Source organism: Bubalus kerabau, chromosome 14, assembly GCF_029407905.1.
Source record: "Bubalus kerabau isolate K-KA32 ecotype Philippines breed swamp buffalo chromosome 14, PCC_UOA_SB_1v2, whole genome shotgun sequence".
NCBI classification, from domain to species: Eukaryota; Metazoa; Chordata; class Mammalia; order Artiodactyla; family Bovidae; genus Bubalus; species Bubalus kerabau.
The window spans coordinates 6,387,511-6,408,749 of NC_073637.1; the positions used below are offsets into that span (position 1 = coordinate 6,387,511).

The window sequence follows — 21,239 nt, forward strand, 5'->3', positions numbered from 1 at the left end:
GCCTGTGTGCCTTCCTCTCTTTACCCCGTGACCGTCAGCACATCCTGTGCATCCCTTGCTGTGCTGGGTACCAGGGTCACCACCGTCAGCCAAGAGCAGTTGAGCAGGTGCAGCGAGTGGTGCCTGCAGGTGACCAAAGGGGTCCCAGGAGGCCCCTCACTCAGGCTCAGGGAATATCAGAGAGGTGGCCCGGAGGTGACATTGTGGCTGACCCAGAGGGATGAGGAGTCAGACAACGAGAGGGGAAGTAAGGGCTCCCGGGCGAGGGGCTGCAGAGTGGGCCCGCACCTGGGGCCGCCCCGGAGCACCGTCTAGGATGCCCCTCTCTCCGCTGCTTTGTTTCCACGTCGCCCTGCTGCTGCAGAGGTCTGGGGCAGCCCCCCTCCTGAGAGCCCACTGATGACTGCGCTGTGCTCTTTCCGCAGGGAGAGGCGGGGCTCCCAGGCTTCCCAGGACTCCCAGGTGCGAGGGGAGAGCAAGGCAACCAGGTGAGGCCACGCGCCGCGCCCGAGAGCGCCCCCGGCCCTGGTTTGCGCGCTCGGGCACGGGCTGACCCGGGCTGGGGTTGGAGCATTTTCCCCAGTGTCTAGGAAGAGGAAAGGCAGGGGACCGGGCCACCTTGGGCCACGCACTGGGACGAAGGGACGGTGGCCAAGGGGTCCATCTGGAAAGGTGGGTGGAACAGCTTCAGATGAAATTTGTGGGAACAACCGGGGGCGTCAGCTGTCGGGTGCCGAATGGAGCACTTGCCCCTTCGCACAACCGACATCCCTTGAACTCGGTCCTCCCCGCGGCAGGGCAGGCTGGGGAGACGAAACCGTATTTTGCCCAGGGTCCCCCCTTGCTCTCGCCTGGAAGAGGCAGCAGTTACACTCAGTCATGTTCTAATGTCTCCTGGTTTTTATCTTTTCTCTGTAGGGAGAGAAAGGTGCCCTGGGGCTTCCGGGACTGAAAGGCGACCAAGGTGTAAAGGTAGGAGCCGCCGCCCTTGTCCAGGGCATCAGTGCCCCGTGTCGCACAGCCGCCCGTCCGTCGTTCATGTGGAGGGAGTGCGTGTTGGAGTTGCAGCGGTGGCCTGGGTGGCAGTCCTAGTTCTCCCTGCTGTGGTCCTGGGCATCCCATCTGATCCTGGAGTCTCCCTTGCTGGCCCGAAAGCAGAGCTGCCTGTATAGGCTGGCATCCACGGGCAGTTGGTTCCAGGAGCCCTGTGGATAACTGAAATCTGTGGGTGCCTGAGTCTCTCGTATAAAGTGGTGGAGCCTGAGAACCGTGGGCCTCCAGGAAGCAGCGCCAGGGAGGCGGGACCCGCCAGGGTCAGGGTCGTCGTAGCGAGCGGGACACAGGTAGTGGCTTAGTGATCCTGGCGACTCCGGAGGCGGACCAGGTTGTCAGTGACACCCCCCACCCCGCTTACAGATGAGGTCGAGGCATGGAAGGGCCAGGCTACCGGCCCAGGGCTGTGTGGATGGAGGGTGGTGGGAGTCGAGACCTAGCCGCAGCTCAGGCCCAGCGTCCAGGCTCCGAGCGGGTCCACGTGGCACACCGGCCTGGCCCAGGGGACCCTGGGCAGCCTCACACGCCCAGCGGGGCCCTGCGATCCCCCCTCTGCTGCCCGGGGGGCCACCTGGTTCTCCCAGTTTGAGCTCTGCACCCTCCCGTGTCCCGCTTTCCTGCCCACCATCCTGCTCAGCACCCCCCATCCCCGCTCTCAGGCTGAGGGCCGAGGTCTTTGTTCTGAACGGACCTGCGATCTATAAATAGAGATCGTGCAATGGAAAGGGCTTTGGTGGATAAGCCGTTCAGGCCCACTGCTCTCCTGGACTTCTCAGAAAAGCAATTTCTATTTGAGAAACTCATTTCCAAGATGCAGAGGACTCGGCGAGGCCATTAAGCCCCTTTTATTGCTTTGGCAGAATTGCCGGGGCCACGGCAGAGTCGCATTCACGATTCCGAAAAATCTGGCCTGCTTTTCTTTGCCTCTAGAGAAATATGTCATCATAGACAATTCTGGGTTTGGAAAAAAAATGACATTGAAGCAACACTGCCCCCTGCTGGCCGTGCCTGGGTGTCCCTTCCTCAGTGGTCTGATCCACCTCCTCCCAACCCGGCACTGAAGCATTTGACCCCAGGGCATCTCTGAGAGGAGGGTGATAACGCCCCTGCGTCAGCTGGGGCTGAGACACTTAAACTGCAGAGAAGCGGGGATGGGAGCCCCTGCCAGCCCCACTGACTCCAGAGCTCAGAGACCCTTCTCTAGGCGAGCATCTTTCCTCAAGTCAGAGAGCTCCTGGGCTCTGCCCCGCCAGCTCATGGTCCTGTGTTCACCCTACAGCCTTGAAGGCGGGCGAGGCTCTTCCAGAAAGGTGGTCTTGAGGCCCTCGGGGTTGGAGACACATCTCTCCTCCAACCCTCTTCTTGTTTATGTCTGTTCATACCTTGCACTGTCATGCTAGTGGTGAAGAACCTGCGTGCCAGTGCTGAAGACATGGGTTCAGTCACTGGGTCGGGAAGATCCCCTGGAGGAGGGCATGGCAGCCCACTTCAGTGTCCTTGCCTGGAGAATCCCATGGACAGAGGAGCCTGGTGGGCTACGGTCCATGGGGTGACAAAGAGTTGGACACAACAGACAGAGCTTGATCGCACGTGCATTGCACGGGGAAACACTGAACTTGGATGGTTTGGTTGAGGTTGGTTCTGGAACTTGGCACTAGAAAAGGTGCTGTGTTCTCTCTGGAGCTTCTGCAACATGGTCAGGGGAATGCCTTGCAGTAGTTAAGGGCTTGGGCTCAGAGTTTGCCACCAGGCTGCACCAGCTGCTGTCTGTGTGACTTTGGGCAGGGGCCCGAGTGTGGCTACGCTTCAGTTTGCTCTTCCGTGGAATGGGGGTACACACGAAGCATCTCTGTTCCAGGCATTTCAGTGGCAATGAAGGGAATTAATGCATGTAGGAAAGTGAGCTGAAACCTGGGATTAAATCCTGTATAACCGTAGAAACAAGCATAGAAGACAATGTCACCACTTAAATTTTTTTTTAATTGAAGTATAGTTGATTTACAATGTGGTGCCAATCTCTGCTGTACAGCAGAGTAACTCAGTTACACACATGTAGACATTTTTAAAGGTATTCTTTTCCATTATGGTTTATCATGTAACTGCTTTTCATTATCATCTTATTGTTGTCACTGTTAGTAAGAGAAGCCTAGCGCATCTCTCAGTCAGCTTTATTCATTCATTTGTCCACTAATAACCACTTGGGGACCCTGGGCTGCTAGGATACGCGTGGGCAGAGATATCCATGTCTCAACACCATCGTGACTCACGTGGAATGAAGGACTTTGGGGACCGTTCCTCCTGATGGAGCAGCCCAGTGGCCTCCTTTCCTCGAGGCAAATGGAATAACAATTTCCTCCTCCCTGGGACCCCACTGAAGGTCTCACTCAGTCCCCAGAGGACGCTGTAAGCTGTGTGTACCATCATCGTTATTTTGCACACGGGAAAACACGCCAACAGAAGTAAAATAATGTATAAAATGGTAGAATTAGGTTTCAAGCTCAGGTGGGTCGACTCCCAAGCCTGTCGTGTTCACAGGAATGTAACACTCACCCCTCAGGCCGCTGAGAAGAGCCTGAGCCCTCGGGAGAGGGCAGGGTCCAGAGGAGCCTCTCAGGGGGCTCAAGCTTTGGCTTCAGGACAGAGTGTGGGGACGCTGGCTGCAGCAGGTGGGAAATCACATCAGCGTTGTCAGCAGGACGATGGATCACGGGTCACTTTGTCTCCATGTGCGCCATGGAATAGTATGAAAGAAAGTGAAAGTGAAGTTGCTCAGTCGTGTCCGACTCTTTGCGACCCCACGGACTGTAGCCTACCAGGCTCTGAGGAGCCTCTCAGTCCATGGAGTTTTCCAGGCAAGAGTACTGGAGTGGGTTCCCATTTGGTATAAATGACCTACAGCTACACGTGGCCGCATAGATGTTTCTCAGAGCAGAGTTCTGGTGTGTTTGAAATATTTTATAGCTTGGATCTATATATCTATCAGTTGCAGTAGAGGCAGACTGGGTGAGTCTGTATTCTTAGGAAAGGTATCCCAGGATAAGCAGGGCTCTGTGTGTGAGTCGCTCGGTCGTGTCCGACTCTGCGACCCCATGGGCTGTAGCCCACCAGGCTCCTCTGTCCATGGGATTCTCCATGCAGGGATACTGGAGTGGGTTGTCATGCCCTCCTCCAGGGGATCTTTCTGACCCAGGGATCAAACCCATGTCTCTTACATCTCCTGGATTGGCAGGTGGATTCTTTACCGCTGTTTCCATTTCTTCATCTAGGGTGACGTGGGCCCACCAGGGCCCCCTGGATTACCTGGCACTGTAAGTTGCTCTGCTTCTAATCCTTTCTCCTCCTTCACACCGACCACATAGTTATAAACATCTTTTTAAGGGAGTCTGCCCATAGCCAGACCCATCCCTGGGTCTCGTGATCCAGAAAGTTCATGAGCTTCTGTAAGAACCACCGTGTGCTTATTGATTTAGTTTATTCGGCAGCACGGTTACCACTGGTCAGAACACTGGCTAGACGCTGGGCGCCCATGCCCACCTGCTGCCTGTGGGCAAGAGGTCAGAGGCAGGAAGCAGCTTGTCCAGGGTGAGACTGCAATGTGGGTATACACCCATGACTCACACCTCCACCTTTTGCAGGTCCCAGGGTGGGCATTGTGAGTTGGGGTTCAGGCGTGAGTAAAGAGCAGGGGCTTTGAAGCCAGAAGAAAATAGTGGGTTTGAATCCCAGCTGTGCTGCTCACCAGCACTGTGATCTTAAACATGTTATTTAGTGTGAAGAAGACTCCATCTTCTCATTTGTTAAAAAAAAAAAAATACGGAGCTGTGTCTTGTACATTTGTAGTGAAAATTGACTGAAATATGTAAGGTACATTGTGTAGTTTCTGATATATGATAAATACTAAATTAAAAAAACAAAGGCTATATAAATATGTGAGCATGGTTTGCATGGTTTTTTTTTTTTTTTTTTCTCACTTGAATGTTTCTTTCCAGCCTTGGTATTCTATGCTTTAATCAATTTTGGGGTGGGGGGGCAGGAAGGGAGATGAACATGGTTCTGGGAACTGGCCTTGTGTGGGCACGTAGGGATTGGTCAATTAGTAGCTGAGGCAGGGGACGGCCTCATATGGATGGTAAGGGCTTTAAAAGGAATGTGTAATTCTGTTGAAAATCATCCTTAAAGGAGCCCCTGAAGCTGCATTCACCAGTAAGTCTGTCCGAGGCAGGTTGCTGATGTCCACTCACGTCTGTCTTGTTTCTGTGGTCTCCTTTGCAGACTTCCCTGTTCACACCACACCCAAGAATGCCCGTAAGTAGCGGCGGTGCCTTGTGGCTGCCCGGTGCCCCCTGGCCTGGCTCGCGATGCCCCTGGGTGCTCTGGGGGGCAGGGGGCTGGGCTGCGTCCTGACCCTCGGCCCTGACCTGCCAGCTGTTGTCAGCCCTCTGGGTTCCCGACCTTGTCCTGGCAGCCGGTGGGGAGTGGGCCGGGCGAGGGACGGACCAGCTCCAGGGGCAGATGGGACCTCCCAGATCAGGGGCCTGGAGGGGGCCTCCCAGTAGCCAATGGTGAAGGCCACCCCTCTCTTTGGGTAAAGTGACCCCCTCACTGCACAGGGTGGCCGGTTCCAAGCAGGACAGAGCCCTGTGAGCAGCAGAAGGTGAAAGGGCAGAGGGGGCCGGCCTGGGGGTCTTGGGGGCCAAGTCTGAGAGGGGCCGTTCAGGGGCCAGTGGGGACCGAGCCTGCTTGGGGAGGTGGCTGGTGGGAGAGCACGTGGCTCTTTCTGAAGACAGACGCGCATGATGGAAAAGGACACTTGGCTTGGCCGCAGCCTCCAGGAGCCTTTCCCTCCTCTTTCTCGAGGGGCTTCTGTGAAAATGAGTGTGTTCAGGGTCTCTGACATCACCAAGCTCGCCTCCTTTGTTGGTTCGCTCTTGGGGACGCGGCTCTCCTGTGGTTAGGACCCGACCCGCACCACGTGCGGCGGCCAAGAGGCTTAGGAGAGGACCCTTCTCCACATCGCTGCTATTAAGTAACTACAACTTGAGAAGCTAAAGAGATCCTGGATGTGATGGAAAAGAACGGAGCAGAGAGAGAGACTGAGTGCCAAAATCATCACGGAAGGAGAGGGAGGACTTTGAGCTGCTTTGGAGGAGGAACGGGCAGGAAGCGAGGGCAAGGGGGCCGTCCCTAGGTGGTGGGGGGAGGCAGGGGACTGCAGGAGTGTCCAAGGATGCTGAGGGGAGAGCAGGCAGGGCTCCGGCTGCGTCTTCTCTCTCGAAGGCAGGGCTCGGAGGGACAGAGCAGGAGAGCCTTGAATGTGGTGGGCACAGGGCAGGCATCGCTCCAACTGGCCCTGTGCCCAGCTCACAGGTGATGGCCCGAGGCTCGAGGAGCGAAGCACCTTGCACAGGGCCTTCCTGGAGTCAGGAATCGGGATGTAGCTGTCGGCCATAAGGCCCTGGCCGAACCGCTGTCCCCACCGGTGCCGAGGTTCGAGGCTCAGTCATGCTGGCCCGCTGCCTCCCTCTTCCAGAACCATATCCCCCTACACGATGCCTCAGCCCTTCATCCTCTGGGACTCCTCCCTTTTGTCCACCCTGAATCCCTAAAGCTTGCGGCAAACCTACACATCCTGCCTCTCTGTAAAGCAATCACTCCATCCATAAAAGATGATGTCCAAGGTGTTCCCACCGGAAGGAACTGAGAGGGGCCAGAGGTCTGCCCAGCCTTCCCTTTGAATCCTGGTGAAGGGGACACCTTCCTACAGGGTCTGAGCTCTGCAGAAACCAGGAAGCCACTTACAGGTGCAAAGCAAGGAAATTGTGTCCACGGGAAAAAGGATTCATGGGGGGTTACTGCATGAATCCCTCTGGGGCTGCCTCGTTGCCGTGGTAACCGTGTTTGTATTGATGGTTTTGGAAGCCATTGTTCTGACTTCTCCCTGCTCACCTCAGTGGTCTGCCTTCGAGTCCCTGCACACAGCGAGGGCTGGAGATTTGGAGGGGCAGCCAGATCCCTTGGACAGAGGAGCCTGGCAGGCTATAGTCCACAAGGTCACAAAGAGTCGGACACGACTGAAGTGACTTAGCATGCATGTATGCACAAGGTTTGCAGCATAATTAAGGCAACTAGAAAGGGGAGGAGGGCTGGAAGGAGAGCCCCAACTCCTGTTGCAGGAACAAGAAGCCTCCTGGGGATGTCGGGGATCCCAGCTGGGGAAGCTGCAAGGCAGCGTGGCGATGACAGTGGGGAGCAGAGCAGGGGCTGTTAGCTGGCGTGCGGATCCGATGTCAGAGAGGAGCGGGAACCCGTTCCTCTGGAGGATGGAGTGACAGGCTGTCTCGGGCTGGGAGACAGTACAGCTGAAGCTTACGGGGGCTTTGTAACTGGTTCAGAAGCTGCTCCCTGGAAGAGCAGCCAGACCCACCCCCTGCACCTGCAGAGGGTTCCGGGAGGCCTGGCCAGTGCCTGCAGTTGTTGAGCCCAGAGCGGGCATCTCCCTGGGGGCATCACCAGTGGGGAGCAGTGGAGGACAAGGAGGCTCCCACGTTCAGCATTCAGCAGCTGTTGATGGGCGCTTGCTGAGCACCCTCATGGTGAAATCTGCTCCTGGATCTCAGGCCCTGGGGAGAAACGCCTGGAGCATCTTGTCTGAGAGCCTCACGATCCCTCTCCTGACCCGACCTCCACAGTCCCTTCCCCTGCTGGCAGAAAGCATGCAGCACTCCTTCCCTCTGTGTCCCCCAATTCCATCCCGTCAGCCCTTCCATCTGTATGGGTCGTGCCTCCAGTGACTTGAGGACCAGACAAAACGCTTTTGCAAATTCCCGCCTTGGGAAATTTTCTAGGGGGAAAGCAAGCTAGAGATGAGGATATTGTCTGACGAATGGAGCCAGAGTGTGTTCTTCTGAGCTGGTGGGAGATGGAGATTCTGGAAGGAGGAGGGAGCTTGCCTCTGTTGAAAGCCTCGTTGTCGGGGTGTCCTCACTGAACCCCGGCCCTCTGCGGTGGAGCATGCACATTCCATCAACAGCTGGTGTATGGGGAGCGGGGCCCCAGCCCAGGCGGTGGGGATGCTAACTCAGGGATCAGGGATGGGCTTGGGCGGTGGGGGGAGGGCAGGAGCCTCGGGGGCAAGGTCGTGGGTGGAGAAAGCAGCGTGGAAACTGCACAGGGTGGTGCTGGCTTCTGCCGGCTTCTCCAGCGCAAGGTGCCTGCACAGGCCCGGAAGGTCTGCGCGGCCGACCCGAGGGTGGGCCAGGCGCAGCTGCCTTACTCTGTTTCTCTGCCAACAGGGAGAACCAGGGCCCAGGGGAGAGAAGGGCGATCCTGGCGTGCCTGGGGAGCCGGTGAGCGCTCTCTGCTCTGCATCCCACACCCCTCCTGCACCCCTCCCGCACCCCTCCCCTCATCTCTGCCCGCACCCCTGCTCCTTACCCCTCCCTTCACCCCACACCCCACCCCGCACCCTGCCCCGCACCCCGCCCCGCACCCCGCCCCTCACCCCTCCCTGCACCCCTGCCCCATACCCTGCCCTGCACCCCTGCCCCTTACCCCTCCCTTCACCCCTGCCTCTTACCCCTCCCTGCACCCTCCCCACACCCTTTCCCCTCACCCCGCCCCTCACCCCTGCCTCTCACCTTGTCCCTCACCCCTGCCTCTCACCCCGCCCCTCACCCCTGCCTCTCACCCCGCCCCTCACCCTTCCCCTCACCCCTGTCCACACCCCTACCCCTCATTCCTGCCCCACACCCTGCCCTGCACCCCTCACCCTGTGCATCTGCTTTCCTGAGACCTGACACCTAAGGGCCTGTCTGAACTGCACACAGGAGCCCTGCTGAGCTGAATGTAGCTCCTTCCTCCTCCCTCTTTGTGGATCTCAATCCCTTCCCGTTGCCCATGTTCATGCCTCCCCAGAGCAAGGGTGTGACCTCGTCCGCTGATGGGTTGTTTCATTGCAGGGGTCGCCAGGTCATCCTGGAGAACTGGGGCCTCGGGGACCTACTGGACCACCGGTAAGAGAGCCCTCTGTCCGCCGTTGGCTCCCGGAGCAGAAATTCGCGCTAGCTCTTCTGCCCCTCGCCGGCCCCTCCACCCTGTCATTCTAGGAGTGTCCACCAGGGGGCGCCGCAACAGGCTCTGCTAGGACTGAGTCCAGGGCCTGGGGAGAGAGGTTCTCCCAGAAAACCCCAAAACGCGACCCCTGGAGCCCAGGAGGTCATTTCTCTGTCACTGAAGTGTGGGTTTAGGAGAGCTGGTAACCTGCTGCACCCTCCCTCCCTGACAACTCTTAAAATCCAGGTGGTCCTGACTCTTGGAGGCTTTTCAAGTGCAGGAAATCTCCAATGCCAATTTAAAGGACACCTAGAGAATGTTGGCATTTTGATTGTATTTTGATTGGCTTCTTAACTGGCTCTGTGCTGGGCAGTGTTTCGCGTGCTCTGAGTGGCCTGTCCAAGCTCAGATCCCAGGGGCTCCCACTGCCCGTGTGCACCTGGGCAGGCCCATCCCTCTGCACCTCGTATACGTCAAGATGAAGTGTAGGGGCTGCTGCCTGTGTCCTGGGGGTAGTGAAGACTGAGGAAGTTTAGGGAGCCTGGAGCTGTGATCTCTGCACCTGTAAACCTGCTCCCTGTCCTTTCAGTTTGGTCGTGGTGGTTTAGTCGCTCCATCATGTCCGACTCTGTGACCCCATGGATTATAGCCCACCAGGCCCCTCTGTCCATGGGATTCTCCAGACAAGAATACTGGAGTGTGTTGCCATTTCCTTCTCCAGGGGGTCCCGACCCAGGGATCAAACCTGCATCGGCAGGTGGAATCTTTATCTCTGAGTCGCTAGGGAATCCTGTCCTTTGCGTTTGGGTTACCTGATTCTGATGACAAGGTGCCCCCACATCGCTGCGTAGGGCCGAGAACAGCATTGCAGGAGGTGTCTCACTTCTTTCTGTTTCCCTTGCAGGGCGCCAAGGGGCAAGAAGGTGCCCAGGGAGCGCCCGGAGCAGCCGGGAGCCCCGTGAGTTCTTCCTGGCCACCTGCCTCCCAGGCCCATGGGAGGGGGCTGGGCTGACCCCTGACCCCGGGCGCCCAGCTCCCCGCTGAGTGTGCGGACGGGGCTGGGAAGGTGCTGTCCACACTGGAGGGCTGGCCGGGCCCAGGGCTGGCTCCTGTCCACCCGCCTCACCAGATCCTCTCGCTCGTCTCCAAAGCTTGTTCACACCCGTACAGTCAACTTACATTGTACCAGAGAACGCGTCTCCATAGCGCAGATCTGCAGATTTTCTTCCATTTTCAGGGTTTCCATTCCCCCATGCTAGGAAGCTAGAGGCCACGCCCCACCTGAGACGTGTGTTTGACAGCACCTGACCTTCTTTTCTGCCCTCCCCTCAACACCCACTCCTCCTCCCTGCCGCCTCCGTGCTATGGCCTTAGGATCGTCCCAGAGTCCTCTTGTCCTCCTGTCACCCCTCTCTGTGCTGGAATCCACCTCCTTTGAGGTTTGGACCCTCCCAGACAGGAGGGTCATCCTTCCTGTGGAGGGAATGTCATCTAGAAGCATTTTTAGCAAATCAGGGAGAGTTGAATAGGAGGCAAGTTTGGAGAAAGACTGGGGGAGCTGCTTGTGATCAATTCCTTGGCTTTCTGACCATCTTCTGCCTCTCTATAGGGAGCTCCTGGACTTGTAGGGCCCCCTGGCCCCAGCGGCCCCCCAGGAAGCGTGGTGAGTAACTGGGGTGGGTGGGGAGGGCAGGGACACCAGCGCTGGTTGTGGATCCATGGTGTCCATCCCCCTGGTTAACTCATGTATCCTCCACGACAGAACTCAGGGCGTAGGCATCCCTGCTCCCATTTCACAGATGGAGAAATTGAGGCCCTAGCAAAGATACCTACAAAGCTACAACCTGAGGCTCTCAGTAACTCAGGAGACCTCAGGGTGGTGAAGGAAACTGTTGGGGGCGGAAAGCTGTGAGTAGCGCTGATGCTGGATCAGCGTCACAACTGGCCTTGGCAGAAGCAGGATGAACCTGCAGGAATGTGAGATGCCCTGACTGTCGGGTTGCCGGGTCCTAGCCGCAGCTCACTGGCTGCCAGGCCTCTGTGGGGAACTCCTGAGGCCTCAGCTTTCTCATCTTCAGCCTGGAGCATGTGGGCTGTGTAGGCTCACCTTCGTGCCCCACTGCGCTTGACCTGCGGAGGCGGCCACCCCGTGGGGGCCCTGGGGTCTGCTTGTGGACCCGCGTTAAGAGCCACCCTGGACATTGATTTCTATTTCAATTGTGGAACACAACACCCAGTGACATCCAGTGGAGGGTATCGGTGAACTGTCCTCCTCAGACAGGTTGAGTCCAGTCCTGTTCCGTCACCAACTTTTCTGTTAATAATCGCAGCAGCTTAGAGGACAGATGTGGGTGTAGGTGTGTACCAGACATTGTTGTAAGTCCTTCACACTCCCTGACTCCTCACGACCCTGGGAGGCGAGTGTCAGAAGTGGCCCCGTTTTACTCAGGAGGAGACTGAGGCACAGGGAGACTGCGTCACGTGGTCAGTGGTTGCTGTGGAAACCACGAGACCCTGGCCGGTGTCACATCACCCTCCCCCTGCAGTGTTAGCGCACTCTTCCTGGAGCCAGCCCTGCATCCCTTGGCCTGAGGGTTTTCTCTGGCCTTAAGAGACCTTATGGTCCAGCCACACGGCGTGTGGCCGGTAGCAGCAGCAGAAGCAGCCCTGGCCGACAGGTGTGTAAACGGCCCACCTCCTTCACCCCTGCGGGAGCTGCTCCGGGTGCGTGTCTGCCATTGGACCCTGGAGCCCTCAGCATGACCAAGCTGCAGCCACGCGAACGTGTCCCTACCCGCCCGTCCTCTTTCTGATGTCCCTGCTGGTGCGTCCGCGGGATGCCTGCCCTGAGCCTTGCCTTGAAAAGTCAGCCTCTGGGGGACGCTCACGACACGGGCAGGTCACTGACGCCAAGGCTGTGCTCTTGGGTCACCCTCTCCTCCCTGAGGTCCCCTCCGTGCCACGCCCTGCCTGCCCTCTGAGAGCCACAGCCCACAGTGGGCAGGCCGTCGGGAAGCAGAGCCACATGGTTAGAGCTCCGATATTCGAGGATGTGCGAGGATGCGTGACGGTCCCCGGGGGACAGGGAGGCGGTGGGAGGGCGGCGGAGGAGGAGTAAGTCAGAGGTGGAGAACGAGTCGGGAGCCTCTTACCGGAGGGGGCCCAACGCTCTTTGAGTGCCCTGGGCCCTCTTTAACTTGACCTTGTCAATCACCTTTCTGTTTCTAGGGTCCCCCGGGCTCCAGAGGCCCCCCTGGGAAAGATGGGGAGCGTGGTGAGAAGGTAAGATGCAGTGTGGTCTCCACCCTCTGCGGCGGTTCTCAGCTTTTAAGAGGCAGGAAAGGAGCCCGCTCTGCTCAGACCCACTTCAGGACCTGGCAGGCTGAGGGCTCCTCTGCTGTCGGCCTCTCTAATCCTCGCCACAGACGCAGGGTCAGATGGGGCCCTGCCCGACAGAGGTGTAGACTGAAGTTCTGTGTCCTGCATCCCATAGCTGCTGAGCCAGAGAGCTGGTCTGTCTGCCTCCCAAGCCCCTCTTCTCTCAATTCAGTGCTCCAGCATAGCCACCCCATACTATCCCATGTGCAGTTAAACCTTCCCAGGCTATGAGAAAAGCTTTATTCATTAGGAAGAAGAGAGGCATGGTGCCTCCCCCAAAACACCAATACCCCGAGGGCAGAGGGGCGGCTCCCCGGCCTTTTGGAATCCCAGGTGGCACGTCCTGACCTCGCATTCTAGCACGTGTCTCCCACGTTTACTCTGACTTCTGGCTTCTTGCGGGTGGAGACGGGGATTCTGAACACCCACAGGACTGCGCCCCTTCTCAGTGCAGACCGTCTGCCGCGAGCATCAGCAGTGTCAGGGCTGAGGAGCCCGGGTCTCAGGCTTGCACTGAGCCCACACGCACCGCAGGGCCGCACGGGTGGTGAGGAGGAGCTGAGGCCCTGACGTGCGGCAGAGAGCAGGTGGTGAGGGGAGAGGGGCTTGCTGTCCCGAGCCCCCAGCGGAGGCTTCTCATCCAGAGACAGAAATCCCAGTGCCCCCCCTCACCCCACCCCAACTCCTGATGTGTCCTCCACAGCCAACCCCTACCCAGCTCTCCGGTCTCTGAACTTACCAATGCAAATTCCTTCAGGTCCACTTCACCTGGGACCTTTGGAAGGTGTGACCATTTTATCTTTTCTATTTTGGCAAAACGTTGTAATAGGAGTAAATACAAACTTTTACGTTTTGATGGGAAGGCTGTTTTTAAATGCATCCCTCAGAGAAGGAGTGATTTGTTATGAAGAAAAGTAATTGACCAGCCAGTGGAAAATCTCCTTAAGCGAGGGAGAAAAAAAAAAGAAAAGAAACCTGGCCCATCTGTTTTGCTGTGATTATTACCCCGTGTAAAGGATGGGCCTCTATTCTGGGATACACGGGCACTGACAGATTAGAAGGAGCTTAGAAGAGGGTTGGTTAGAAGGGAACGTTGAGGACTAGTTGAGCAAACATGAGAACGTCTGGGGCTTCCCAGGTAGGAGACTCGATTTTGATCCCTGGTTCAGGAGGATGCCCCGGAGGAGTAAATGGCAACCCACTCACGTATTCTTGCCTGGAGAATCCCATGGACAGAGGAGCCTGGCGGGCTACAGTCCATGGGGTCGCTAAGAGTCATGACTTAAAAAGATACAACTTAGGGCTTCCCTTGTGGCTCAGCTGGTAAAGAATCCGCCTGCAATGTGAGAGGCCTGGGTTCGATCCCTGGCTTGGGAAGATCCCCTGGAGGAGGGCACGGCTACCCACTCCAGTACTATGGCCTGGAGAATTCCGTGGACTATAGTGTACATGGTGTCGCAGAGTCGGAAGGAACTGAGCGACTTTCTCTTTCATTAGCGAACTGAACTGAACTGAAACAGTAACAGCAGTGGGCTCATTCAGCCTCTAGAGGGAGCCAGACACCTCTGCTCTGATGAGCAGAAGACTGCATTTGCAAGGGGACTACCCCTCCGGTGCTGTACAAAATGGTAAAAATCCCTCACAGCAGGATCTGCTCTTCTCTCTGACTATCCACTGGGTGGCCTGAGACTTGCAGAAGCTGATTCTGCCCTGTGCCTGGAGAGAGGTCCTCTCCATCCTTTGCTTTGCCCTCCGTAGGACATGGTACCTCCCCTCACTTCCGCATCAGGAATGCCTGGTGCAGGTTGCAGCTTAGGTCCAAGAAAGCCCTGCCCGGAAAGGGACTTCCTGTGGCCCATGTGGTCCAGACAGCATTCCACAGCTGGGGCTGCACAGGGCTCCTGGCTTGTGGTCAGAAATGGGGAGCAAACTCCAAGCCCAGCTCCCTCCCTCATCAGATCCTGGCTCCCTCTCTTTCTCCCCACTTTGGATCCCCACGTGGTGCTCACATCACTGAAGGCCTGTCGTGTGAAGAGGAATTGGATTTAGTCTGCATAGCTCCGAGTTTGAAGTCAAACCTCTGGAAGATTTCAGAGAGGACTGTCTTGGCTGAATATAAAGACAGAGTCTAATGGAGCTGCCCAATAAGGAGATGAGCTGCCTGGGGAGGTGGTGAGCTCTGTGCTCTTGAAGGAGTCCAAGCAGAAGTGGGAGGGCTGCCTGGAAGAGGCACACCTGACGGCTTCCTGCCGCGGGCGGAAGGTTGGACCAGAGAACTACAGTGTCCTCCCAAGCCCACGTTCCACGCTGTATAGTTTGCTAAGGCCGCTGTAACGAGAGCATCACAGACTGGGTGCCTTAAACCACAGAAACGTGCTGGGTCACCATTCTCACCACGTTGGGAATTCCTAAATCAAGGTGTCAGACGGGCTGGTTCCTCCTGGGGGCTGTGAGGGAAGGATGTCTTCCAGGCCCCTCTCCCTGGATTATTGACGGCTGTCTTTTCTCCGTGTCTTCATGTGGACTTCCCTCTACACAGGCCTGTGTCCAGATTTCCCTTTCTCGTGAGGACCGCAGTTCTTTCTGGGTTAGGCTCCATGCTACTCCAGTATCAGCACCTCTCAACTAATTACACCATATTTCTACATTGAAGTGCTGGAGTCGAGGGCTTTGGCATATGAATTTGGGGGTCTCATTACACAGCTTGTCCTCTGTGCCTTCAGAAGGGGTGGGCTTTCTGAAGCAGGGCATCACCAGGAAGCCCACCCACCCCTTTCAGGAGGTGGTGGCGGTTTAGTCACTAAGTCGTGTCTGACTCTTTTGCAACCCCATGCGCCTTGCCAGGCTTCTCTGTCCATGGAGTTTTCCAAGCAAGGTTACTGGAGTGGGTTGCCATTTTCTACTCTAGGGGATCTTCTTGACCCAGGGATTGAACCCTCCGTCCCTGCATTGGCAGGCGGTTTCATGACCACCGAGCCACCAGGGAAGCCCTCCCTTTAGATTGGTCATCCATTGAAAACCTTACTTTCTGCATCTCGTTGATCCCGGACACTGTCCACTTGTCTTTCCAGGGAGCAGCGGGAGAAGAAGGGAGCCCAGGGCCAGCTGGCCCCAGGGGCGATCCTGGTTCCCCCGGGCCCCCTGGGCCCCCTGGAAGAGGGAAAGACGGAGACCCGGTAAGTGTCAGGGGCTTCGGTGACTGTAACGACCAGGCTGGAATTAGAAAAGGAAAAAAGGCTCTGCTGTCAAACTTTGCAAGAAAGCAGCTAGGCTGGGAAAGGGGTCTTGTATGGGGGCAGCAGCTGGCTCCCGCCTGCATCAGGCCAGCACGGCACAGGGTCCCGTGTGGACTGTTGGCTGTGGGTCAGGCTCCGAGGACGCAGACATGGGTTAGAGCCTGTGCTGTTGAGATGCTCACAAGACAGCCGAGCAGTCTGATGACCGTAGCTCGGCCATCCTGGAGAAGGGTTTCCCTTATCTGTAAGCCGGGGAAGCCTCACACAGGAAGTGGCCTCTATGCAAAAAGTGAAAGTTGGAAGAAATTATTTTTTAGATGGACTAGCACAGAGTGGCTGTTGCAGACAGATGAGCTGTATGTGTAAGTTCATGAGGGTGTTACGTGCATGGGGACTTAAACACATTTTAGTGTGTCCTGGACAGAAAGTGGTAAGTAAGAAAGAGACCAGAATTTGGGATCAGAAGAGCCCCTACAGTGAAACCTGAAACCTGGCCTTGGCCTTATTTGAGGGAATCTGAAAAATAAGGATCTTGCAGGGAGGGATAAGTTAGGAGGTTGGGATTAACATATACATACTACTATAATATAGATAAGCAACAAGCACCTCCAAGCCCAGCAAACTCTGCTCCATACTCTGTAATAACCTATATGGGAAAATCTGGAAAAGAGTGGGTGTATGTATGTGTAATCCTTCTGCCAGCACCAGAGGCACAAAAGGCAGCTCGATCCCTGGGTCGGGAAGATTCCCTGGAAAGGAAACGGCACCCCACTCCAGTACACTTGCCTGGAAAATGCCATGGACAGAGGAGCCTCATGGGCTACAGTCCATGGGGTCACAAAGAGTGGGACACGACTGAGCACACAGCACACGTGTATATGTAACTGAGTCACTTTGTTGTACATCTCAAAAACAGCACAACACCTCAAGTATACTCCAATATAAAATAAAAATTAATAAAATGAAATTTCACTACCTAAAAACCGGAAAAAAAAAAAAAAGGATCTTAAGAAAGGAAACTAAGAGAGATCTGAGGGGTTTGCTCGAGGTCACGCAGAACTGGTAAGTGAGAGAGTCAGAATTCACACCCAGGGCTCCTGTGTCTTTGTGCACAGCAGGTCTTGGAGAGAGCCCGGTCCTGTGTGTCCCCAGAGCACAGGGCAGATGGGTAGATGGTCACTCGTGGTTCCATGATCGTCTTTGTTCCATTTGTTTTCCCAGGGACTTCGTGGCCCACCTGGATTGCCAGGACCTCTGGGAACCAAGGTGAGTATTTATCTACCAAACTGTAGATACCGTGGGTTGCACTTAGAAAGTGAACATGCCAGATTTAATTGTGAGCATCTCTGGTCACCCCTGTTTACTTCCACGTTCATCACTTGTCACCTAACAAAAGCCTCCGCAGCGCTGAACATGAGATGGAAGTGGGTGCCACACAGTTGTTCCTTAATAAATACTTGCAGTTAAATTAGTTGCAAAAGACGCTTGCAGCCAGCGAAGGAGTAGATGTAGTCTTGTACTGGGGTCTTCCCTGGTGGCTAAGTGGTGAAGAACCCATATGTCAATATAGGAGACCCAAGATCGATCCCTGGGTTGGGAAAAGCCCCTGGACGAGAAAGTGGCAACCCACTCCAGTATTCTTGCCTGGGAAATCTCGTGGACAGAGGAGCCTGGTGGGTTACAGTCCATGGGGTCACAAAAGAGTTGGACATGACTTAATGAATAAACAGTGACAAGTCTTGTTCGTTTAACTGGGGACACAAAGGGTCCTCGGATTTCAGATGATTAACATAATAAAAGTTTATTCCTCATTCACGTGAAGTGTAATGGGAGTTTTGGCTAGTGGAGAGTCCTGACCACACAGCCATTCGGGGACCCAAGTTCCTCCAGTCCCGTGCACTCCCTCCTGTAAGACTTCAGTGTCTCCTATCAAGTCCTCCATAGTGAAGTGAAGTCCTCAGTCGTGTCCGACTCTTTGTGGCCCCATGGACACCAGGCTCCTCCGTCCATGGGATTTTCTAGGCAAGAATACTGGAGTGGGTTGCCATTTCCTTCTCCATATGCAGTAGTAAATGATGGACAAGACGGTGGAGGACCTTGTGGGAAGATTTTGTGGGCCAGGCCCGGAGGTGGTCACTTATTTCCACCAACCTCCTGACCCCGCAGGGGAGGGGGTTGGTTGTCATCTAGCCAGGCCTCCGAGAGGAAAGGCAGACACTTCAGTTAATAGCAGGCGTCTCTTCTTCAATTTGCTTGTAACCGTGACCCTCAGAAAAGACGACTTCGCCCATGAGGGAGTATTCATAAGAGAACTTTCCTGGGTGACGAGGACAGTTTTCCTGAAGTTATCCTTACACTGAATCAATGAGTTCATTGAGTCATTCATGCATCCATTAACAACATGCTTATTATCTCATTCATTGCTGATCCGCTGAGCCTCTGGTGCGTGTCAGATCTGGAGGTGGGCTGGGGGATGTCAGGGATGAGTGGCACGTTTCCCCAGTCCTCTGTTGGCTCAGGAGCTGGGGGAGAAGCAGATGAACAGATGCTGGGATAGAGGGAGGCTTAGGCACAAGTGTTCAGCGGGGGCTCCCGGCCCAGCCTGGTTTGACTCTGGAAGGCTTCTTGGCAGACATGATGTTTGTCCCGATTCTAAAGTGTGTGTAGCAGCTGAAGGGGAAGACAAGGAAGGAGTTCTCTGCAGGGTCCTAACATGGGAGAAGACCACAGGTGCACGAGATAGAATGTGTTCAGAGCAGAGCATGTGTTATACAGGCACCCACAGCCAATGAACGACTACTTGACCAGCTCAGATGCATAAACTTAAGAACGTGGGTGACATAGTCAGTGAAGGGCATTAGAATGTTTGTTTTTTGCTTTTAGTTTAACAAATATATTCAAAATCACATGAAGCATTACTGTAGAGTTACCGTATTTTTATCCACTTGCATATATTTATGCAAACAGATTTTTAAAATTTCTTTTTATGTGCCTTTGGTGTCACCGGCTCTCTTTCCTAAACCCACTTTCTGAGTCAGCCAGCACTTTCCTAAACCACATCCCTACCACCCAGCCCAGTTACTGAAGATACAACACTTTGGGAATCCATTTATGCTGCTCTTATGGGAAGTTTTATCTGAAGGCCCAGATACTCTATTCTTTCATTTCTCTCCTTTTATTTTTTAGCTGTGTTTTTGTGATCTTAGCCACAAAACCACAGAGTATATTGTTTTTATTGTATGTAAAAGTCTTGGTTTACAGTAATAACCAGGATATGGAATTGAGAACTCAGAAGTAATTGCTGGGAGCTTCCCTTGTGGCTCAGCTGCTAAAGAATCTGCCTGCAATGCAGGAGACATGGGTCCGATCCCTGGGTTGGGAAGATCCTCTAGAGAAGGGAACGGCAACCCACTCCAGTATTCTGGCCTGGAAAATTCCAAAGACTGTATAGTCTGCAAAGAGTCGGATCCAACTGAGTGACTTTCACTTTCTAGGTTAAACTTGCTGCCTGATTTTTTCCGCCTTTCAGGCAGGTGACCTCTGCAGTCGTACTGAGCTTGTACTGATGAAGATCAAGTGCGTTCCCCTAATGGTGATTTTGTTTTTCATGATGAAAGGAAAAAGAAATGAGGGAGTTCTTTTCAGTGATCTGAGCAAATATTTGGCAACTCCCTAGTTTCTGAAGAAAAAAAAAATGGAAACAACTTTGCTTGAATTTGCAGGCCTGTAAAATAATTCCTTGTGCCCGGAGCAGTGGGCTTGTGTGGAGCAGGGTGGCAGGACCAGGAACTGGAGGACCCCTGATCCACAGCCAGCTCAGACGTGTGTCTGAGGTCCCTGCGTTATGCCGTGAGCCCGGCATCTGCCCGGCAGCACTTTGAGCTCTCAGTTCCCCCGAGAGGAGGGATTTCAGGATCTGGGAGAAATCAATTGCCTCTTAGAAGGCAGGGAGGCAAGGGCACTGAAAAGGGCACCAGAAACGAGAGATGCGGAAATGGGTAAAGACGTCCTTTCTCTGGGCTGCTTATTTATGAGGTTGATAAAAATCTACCTCCCAGGCAGAGTTTGGGGAAAAAATGATGTAATGCAAATAAAGTATTTGCCTGCCTAGCCTTATGTTTGCTGCATGTATGTGCCCAATAAATATTAGTGATCCTTATCATTAGATCACCCTGTGGAGTCTACTTTAGGGTTCAGCAAGAAGGTGAGGGGTCTAGAGAGACCTGACTCATCCCTGTCGGCCTGTTTTTGGAGAGAGAAGCCCCAGTGGAAGTGCTGGGAGGCGGCAGTGAGGCGTGGAGAAGAGAGGTGGGCAGAGACCTGGGGTGAGATGTGCAGAGGGCCTTGCCCTGGGGTACAGTTGACCAGCCAGTTTCAAATCCATGGGGCCCATGGTAAGCTGTGCTCTCTCCCTGTTTACATATGAGATGTGTAAACAGATGATCCTTTCAGCGTTAATACTGTATATATTTGCAAGGTGGAATGTAGTTTAGAATAAAAGTTTCCCTAGTCAGCTGGCATTGGGAAGGTAAGTTGGAATCAGAGAGATCTTTAGTTGTAGAATGAGGGGCTCGTGGGGGGACAAGGTGGGAGGAAGGGGAGAGATGCCCTTCCTCACAGCGTTTAGCTGTGGGCCTTGCCTGGGTGCTGTCCCTGGTGCTGAAAACCCCTGGGGACTTAAGAGTGCTCTACAAGGATTTTCCTTGGTGCTTGCTCAGCCCTTCATAGTGACTTACAGCCACAAAAAGACTCTTAAAGATGCCTTTCCTTCTCTTGGGTGGACTTGTTTCTAGTGAAATGAACAAGCTTTGCCTTCCGACGGAGCTGGGTTAGGATCCCAGCCCAGCTACCTGTAAGATAGATGCGTGCATGCCCTTGCTTTAGTCCTGACTGAGTCTTTGCAACCCTATGAGCTATAGCCCTGCAGGCTCCTCTGTCCATGGGATTCTCCAGGCATGAATACTGTAGTGGGTTGCCATGCTCTCTTCCAGGGTATCTTCCCATCCCAGGGAGTGAACTCACATCTCTTATGTCTCTTGCCTTGGCAGGTGGGTTCTTTACCACTGATGCCACATGGGAAGCCCAAGATCTATGACATAAGGGCAAGGGGCTTGTTGTTTCTGAGACTCTGTTCCTTTTCTGTATGAAGGAGTAAAACGTGGTTAACCCCCAATGGGCTCCTGTGGATAAGTAATCTCACAGCACATAGTTTTTCAATAAATGACCTCCTCCTTCCACGACCTCACACATTTTCCTCCCTATACACTGTTGAGCTGGCTCAGAGTGTCTTCCAAACAGATAACACAGTCACTGTTATAGATTAGAGCTCACATGCCCCCTTTCTTCTGATCAGGAACCTCCTTGCTTATTCTGACTGAGCTTTAAGGTCTTTGGCTCTTTTCTTGGAGCCATTTTCTCTGAGTTTCCGTCCATTAAGCTGTTGCTTCGGGAAAGTGTTGGCATCACAGAGGGCCGTAAGCATACAAATGGAGCCAGGCCTGTGCTCCTGCAGCAGAGATC

At 54.7% G+C, this 21,239-nt stretch overlaps 1 protein-coding gene across 1 annotated transcript in view; it reads left to right on the forward strand.

The window, feature by feature from the left end:
- The window catches only part of COL22A1 (collagen type XXII alpha 1 chain), a 223,280-nt gene that overhangs the window by 126,367 nt on the left and 75,674 nt on the right, over positions 1 to 21,239 (forward strand). Inside the window, exons 29-39 of the mRNA XM_055545712.1 lie at positions 426 to 488; positions 919 to 972; positions 4,320 to 4,361; positions 5,326 to 5,358; positions 8,346 to 8,399; positions 9,012 to 9,065; positions 10,010 to 10,063; positions 10,715 to 10,768; positions 12,334 to 12,387; positions 15,555 to 15,659; positions 16,941 to 16,985. Of these exons, the coding sequence (XP_055401687.1) occupies positions 426 to 488; positions 919 to 972; positions 4,320 to 4,361; positions 5,326 to 5,358; positions 8,346 to 8,399; positions 9,012 to 9,065; positions 10,010 to 10,063; positions 10,715 to 10,768; positions 12,334 to 12,387; positions 15,555 to 15,659; positions 16,941 to 16,985 (612 nt within the window). The remainder of the gene's footprint in view (positions 1 to 425; positions 489 to 918; positions 973 to 4,319; positions 4,362 to 5,325; positions 5,359 to 8,345; positions 8,400 to 9,011; positions 9,066 to 10,009; positions 10,064 to 10,714; positions 10,769 to 12,333; positions 12,388 to 15,554; positions 15,660 to 16,940; positions 16,986 to 21,239) is intronic.